Here is a 6,942-nt window from a genome sequence, read left to right on the forward strand (position 1 = left end):
TATATATAATTTATATATATAATATATGCGCATACATTTTTTGTAGATCGTTAAGGGTGGTCAAGGAAGTTGGGGAAAAATCAATGACGCTACCCCTTCATGGCGTGCACGCCAACTACCAACATATACATATATTATACACGTGAGGAATTAGAGTCGGGCACTGAAATTATCCCTGTCGCCTGTCGTCCGCGATATTCTCGCTACGATCGAGTCGCTCCTACGACTGAGGAAGACATGATGCGAAGCGCGAGAAACTTCTAACCATCGTCGAAAAAAGAAAAGAAAACAAAATCATTCGTGGTCTGCTATTTCGAAGATATAACATAATCGCACATATAAATACAATAATTGTATATAATTATGCGTTACGTCTCGTTGTAGATTATCCCAGACGAATTGGATCTCGTAGCTATTGTTGTATCGGGGCATCGTGTCGAGCATCTTTTGCTGAGCAATCGACGCAACCTGTGCTCTCATCACATATCCCATTATGCCGCCTATAATCTCCAGCAAGAAAATTGCAGCCAGAAGCGTGCAGAACTGTAAATGATCAAAGAAACTATTGTTAAAAGAAGTGTTCAAATTATATTTCAACGATTATCTTTCGTACACTGAGAAAAATGTTTTGTTAGATTAATTGCAATTCTAGTAAAAAAGAGACAAATCAGAATTTTTTTTTAAATCTACTAATCTGATTGATACAATCAGACTCTTCTGATTCGTCTATTTTCAACCAGACATTTTTCTCACTGTATATAATTGTTATGGATATTCCGGCAGAAATCAATTTTGGTATCAGATATTGACTAGAAAATATAATATATCGTGATATATTTTTAAAATATATCTAGAAAATGATAGAATTGAATCTTGAAGCTTTTAAAATATTTATTATATAGTCTCATCGTGCATCAATTTTTTAAAGCAACACCGGAAGCATGTCCGCCCTCGTCTGCGTGTGAGGGAGAGTAATTTTCCCGGAATAAGAGCTGATGGAGGTGGAACGGGGAGGAACCCACACATGTTAATTATATACTTCGTGTACAAAACATATGATCCATTACGTTATGGAAACGAAGGGTAGACGATATCGTAGATGAACAGACTTGGTCGAGCTTTTTGTTTCATATATGTTTCGTATGCAATAGGTCGATCGAAAACCCGACAGTCTATATCAAGATTCTAATCTCGAATTAATTCGAATAGAGCAACGTTGAAAACAACATCGTGAATGTTCTCGAGTCACGATAATAGTCCGCTTTATTACTCGCAGTACATCGCGATTGATCCTCGTCGGTGGCGCGCTCTCAATCGGAAGCACAATCACCTGGCGAGCTTTGCCAGGTACGATCGATCGAATGAGACGTAAATCATTTACGATTGTGAAACAGATGGTTCCTCACGATTGTGAAAGGCATATATATATAGGAAAGACAAGGCGCAATGCGTCTGCAATAGATTCTGCAAAATTTATGACAAATAAGAAGATTATTCGGAAAGAATGAAATTTTGTTGAAATTTTGATGACTACAAATTTGAAAATAATTTTATTGGACCATTAAAATAATTATGTTGAGAAAACTCAAGCATATCAAGCAATGCTGCAAGAAGTTTTGACATTCTGGCAATTAGCTTGAGCATCCTATATAATTATTTTAGTCCAATAAAATTATTTTCAGATCTACCTCTAATTTTTTAGATGTTGTTCCAAAAATGTTGTTCAAAAATATTCTTTTTATGTAAAGATTTTACAGATACAGGATCTGGTATGTACAATACTAGTGAACGCTAATACGAATATTCTCATAAAATATAGGAGATTAATAACAGAAATTCAATAATTTGTTATACTTGTACAATATGACGCAGATTACAGACGACATATTAAAAGCAGTAGATCTGACAGATTCTATTTGGTTTCTGTCAATCAACTGTCAGATTATATCTACAGACTTTATCGGTAAAACTCAAGCTTAATGCAAACAGAGTTAAGTAATGCCAATTTGCTAATAATTTCACGAATTTACTTCCAGTTTGCCGGTATAGATAGTTTGATCATTGGATAGCTTATTATTACTATTGATTTAGCTAATTTTTAGTTAATTATTATTAGTTAATTATTATTTGCTAATTAAAATACATACTATAATTCTATCGCAGTAATAAACGGTCTAATTGCATATGATGCAATGATGAGACATCTTTATTGAAAAAGATTTTGAAATATGTATATATGCGATTTTTAAATCATTCAGCAATAAATTAATAAGTTAATAAAAGTGTAATTTAATGCATGGACAAAAAGTGAATCATTTACTTATTTATGAAGAAAAAGCTTAATCGAAGTGTGTATATTTAATAAGAAAAAAATGTTGTTCAAGTGAATACATATTACATGAATACATATTCGTCTTACCGTTATAATCATGCAATAACTTTCGCGAACAGCTCCACAGCATCCGAAAAAAGCGATGATAAAAATGATGGAGCCCACTGCTACGAGAAGAGAAGGTACGGAGAAGAACCTGTTATCAAGAAAATGTTGATACTGATGATATACTCCATGGATGACCGCTCCGATGAATAGCAACACTATTCCTGTAATCTAAACATAATTCATCGATTCATGATATATTTCCATGGATAAAAGGAACAAAAATGCAATTCGCAATGGAATCAATCATGTTAAAAAATCAGTAATTACATAATGATTTCGTGACGATAAGCAATATTGCGTAAATGATGTAATTATCTAATTAATGTGGTATGTAATTAGCACACTAATGTATTTGAAAAAGATACGCAAGTTTATTTTTTTAATGACGTCAACATTTTCGAGTTTCACATCCGCGTATAGTATATCGTACAAATAACAGCGAGTTGCCAACAGCTGCGGTGTCCGAGCGGTTAAGGAGATGGACTTGAAATCCATTGGGTTCTACCCGCACAGGTTCGAATCCTGTCCGCAGCGAATTTTTTTTTTCTTTATCTTAAATAATATCAGTATCTAATCATTTATATGTAGCTACATTCATATACTTCAATGTAAAAACATAAAAATGATATTTAAATTAATTGTATTAACAATATTAGCAATTTAATAATTTTATATTAATACTTCTATATTATTCTTGTGAAATTACATAATCAATAAAATCAACAATTGCGCCAAAACTATAATCATGAAAGAAATATTAATTCAAATAAAACTTAATAAAAAATTAACACGCATGCGGCGTAAGAATGTTAATAATGAGTTTATTTATAAAACTGATAACGCAACGTGCATTTCGATTATTCTGAATAAAAACATTGAATTTGTCTATTTTATTCAAACTATAGTTTCTACGTATATGTATAAACGATATATTTCCAGATACGAACTTACTATTAATAATAAAATTATTTTAATCGTGATGCTTATTATTTAATATTAAACATAGTTTGATTAATTCATAAATTAGTAAATTATCAAAATTAAAAAATTTTTTAATTCTTGCCTCATTCTATAGCATATAAAATTAATATTGCAATCGCTCTCATCCGTATCGATCACATCAAAGATAATCTTTCAATTTTTATGTCATGCTGTGTGTGAAAAAAATAGAGAAGATGAATATTGTAGGAATTTCCTCTCGAATATATTTCTTAGGTTTATCAAATTTTTTTTTATTGATTTCGCTCAATGATTTATCTACTCATAGTCTTCTCCGATGTATATGCTAATCCAGTTGATGAATAATCAATGAATAATTAACCATGTCTAATTAACTTAATTTTAAGCTTTCAACATATACACATACTTTTAAATGGAATCTATATTTAGACACAAAAAAATTGTATACCCTTTGTTTTCATCAAGAACTTGCGATTAAAGATTTAATTTTAGTGAGTTTATGAAAAAAAAAACGAAATTTAATAAATTATTTATATGAATAGTGTCAACTAAATATTTATTACATATAAAGATTTGTTTGGTACAAAAAACATTAATTTGATTTAATAATAATTTCTTCTTACTAAGAAAATTTATTTATTGTAAGTAAATGTTTGGAATATTTAAATAAATATTTATTTACATGTAGAATAATTTTTTCTCAATACATGTACATATGTATATAATCGTCATTGATATAAAAAATATCATTAATTAATATAAAATCATTAACATATATATAACATAATATATTAATGATTATATATTATATTAAATAACGAAAGGAAAATTTTATGACAATTGCGCTGTTATTGGTATTGACTAGTAGAGATTAGTATGATCCCATACTAAATAGTTATAGTATACATAACGTGAACTAAAGATTTTCAGTGTGCTGGCAGTGTATATCAGAATACAGCTATTGTTACATTGTTTGTAAATTGATATATTCCTAAATCTCAATTACATCCAATTTCCACAAAAACCGATTACTCAATGCATTCTCTAAACGCGTTCTGTAACCGTATCACAACGCTCTTCAGTAATCACATTGTAAATGTTGCCTTTCCACTTAGATTACATTCAAGACTTGATTTCAATTGATAATATTTATCCAAATACTAAGCTCAAATATCTGTTCAAGATAACTCAACAATCACGTGACGCGCAAAATGTTAAAAGTTTAACACAATAAAATATATGTATACTCCACAAATACGCGTTCACTGTACTCCATATTTATTAATGACATTCGAATTAAATTCCACGTTTCAATTTCACGTTTCGGCTATTTCAATAAATATTTGCGGAAAATGTGATTTAAAAACGCGTTACGCATCATTTAAAACTAAATTCTGCTGAACCACATGAACAATGTGCGTACTTTAATGTAATTATTGAATTTTAATGTCCACGAGATGCATATAGAAACGAACATTAAATAATTAACCAAAATAATTATGATCAAATAATTAGTTAATTAAATTAATTAAAACATTTTATTGTAAACATTTTATTGTAAACGTTTATTGAAAATCATAAATTTTAAATAAAATAAAATAGAGTTAAAATTTAATTAAATTAATTTTTTACTGAAATTCGACTTTGTTCCTTTTTATATAGTCTTAAAAAAGAATAAGAAGCTTTTAATTAACTTTTTACTGCAACTATCTCAGTCCATTTCAATTAGCACGCATGATAAAAATAAAATTCGATGAAATATTTAATATTCACTTTACAGCTTTACGGATGCATTTTTATATAAGTTATGCTTTTATCAGGCTTCAATTAGGCTCCAGATAAATTGCAGCTTGTCGATCGTAATCGCAGCTTCTAACGATCGCGTTGAGGCTGCGTCGATACAACGATTCGATAGATCGCAGCGCAATCGCGCGGGTCCATGCCAGCTCATCGTTCCAGAAGGAACGCGAGTCGCGAGACAGCTGATCGTCAACGGCTTACTTACCACAAAGAACAGGTTGAAAATGAACATCAAGTACTTGATGGTCTTCGGTGCCAGACTCAACTTCGCCATTGCCGCAGAACTGTCGGTTATGATTTAAATTATATGTGATTACGTGCACACGCTTCTCTCTCTCTCTCTCTCTCTCTCTCTCTCTCTCTCTCTCTCTCTCTCTCTCTCTCACAGAATTCTTTCACACGAACAGACAATCTGCTATCAAGGGCAAGTCGCGAGTGATACTGCGCGTCTTGAGAGCAACGAAAAACGCCGCGAAAAAAGGTTCTCTCGTCGCGTTCCGACGGGTGGCGCCGATGTGTATATACCGAGAACGGGCTACACGTATGCGATAGGTACCACACACTTATGACTACCACTATTCGGTTGCATTCTTGTATGCGTGCGTACTGCGTGTTATATGCACGTGCTCACGTATGCATATCGGTGCGACACAGAGACCGGTCGAAATCTCGCTTCAATGGCAGCAATTCGTCCCGAGATACGTCGATGGTAGCCAGGTGTTGGTGCGGCACACGTACACCTGTCGCCGATTCGTGCGCGATCGAGGTTACGAAACTCGAGAGATTTCTCGACCAAAGATACAGGGCGTTTCGCAACGGGTTCGTGTACACGCCTATAAACGCTTGTCGAAGAGAATTTCTTCTTAAAGAAACTGATCGAAAAAAATTTAAAAAAAAATATTTTAATTGCATCTTGGAATCTGCATTGACGCAATAAGAATAGACGACAGTTCTATGAAATTGATATTATCGATTTAGACAGAGTAAGGTAACTTGAATGATGATTCATGTCGCGTTCTCTCTTTCTCAATTACCGAGTTAAAGAGAGACGCTTATATGATAATTCAATATTCAATTTTTTTCTAATGGAACACAATAAAATCTTAGAATTAAGGAATGCGCAGTCTGTAGCTATTTACATCTGTAAAAAACGCAATAGATGAGGAAATCTAATAGCAAATTTGATTGGACGCACTCAGTACGTGTACATTAAAGTCGTTATACACAAATTGAAAGAGATATAAAAATATGTGTTTAAACGATGTTTAAATTAAATCGCAAAATCCTCAACTCATACATACATAAAAGATCAAGATAACATCAAGTATTATAGAAATCATTTTAGAAAAAAATCATTATTTTCAAACATCATTTAGATATTGTTATGTCAAGAATTCGTCACAAAATTATCATTAAAAGTGTATCGAAAAATCATGATTTCCTATAAAATGATTTGATGTTATACATATGTGTGTGTGTGTGTGTATATATATATATATATCATGCATACACAGATTTAAAGCTTTCATACGTTAAGTATATAACGGGATAATGTATGCTCGGAGACTAACAAGGGATGGCACACGTTACAGCTACACAATCACGACCACTACTAATGGAAATGACACACACCTGACTTGCGCTAACTAACATTTAGTTCGAACATGGCGTGCAGGTTCTGTTTGTTTGATTGTTTGCCAAAAGCCCGCAAATATTGGTCGATCCATTTACTATGCACGTTG

At 32.1% G+C, this 6,942-nt stretch overlaps 1 protein-coding gene and 1 non-coding gene across 3 annotated transcripts in view; one reads left to right on the top strand and one right to left on the bottom strand.

The window, feature by feature from the left end:
- Positions 1-5,900, bottom strand: part of LOC108689859 (CD63 antigen-like) — a 7,069-nt gene extending 1,169 nt beyond the window's left edge. For both annotated transcript variants that reach the window (XR_001931851.1, XM_018196815.1), the window contains exons 1-3: positions 5,406-5,900; positions 2,420-2,608; positions 373-543 (exon numbers count right to left, since the gene is read on the bottom strand). Coding sequence is in view for 1 of the 2 variants with exons in the window: in XM_018196815.1 (XP_018052304.1) it covers positions 373-543; positions 2,420-2,608; positions 5,406-5,474 (429 nt within the window). In the remaining variant the exon portion in view is untranslated. The remainder of the gene's footprint in view (positions 1-372; positions 544-2,419; positions 2,609-5,405) is intronic.
- On the top strand, positions 2,893-2,974 carry Trnas-uga. The gene has a single exon. It is a non-coding gene; the product is annotated as a tRNA-Ser (tRNA).
- Positions 5,901-6,942: the final 1,042 nt, after the last annotated feature.

The sequence above is a fragment of the Atta colombica genome, unplaced genomic scaffold (assembly GCF_001594045.1).
Source record: "Atta colombica isolate Treedump-2 unplaced genomic scaffold, Acol1.0 scaffold277, whole genome shotgun sequence".
NCBI classification, from domain to species: Eukaryota; Metazoa; Arthropoda; class Insecta; order Hymenoptera; family Formicidae; genus Atta; species Atta colombica.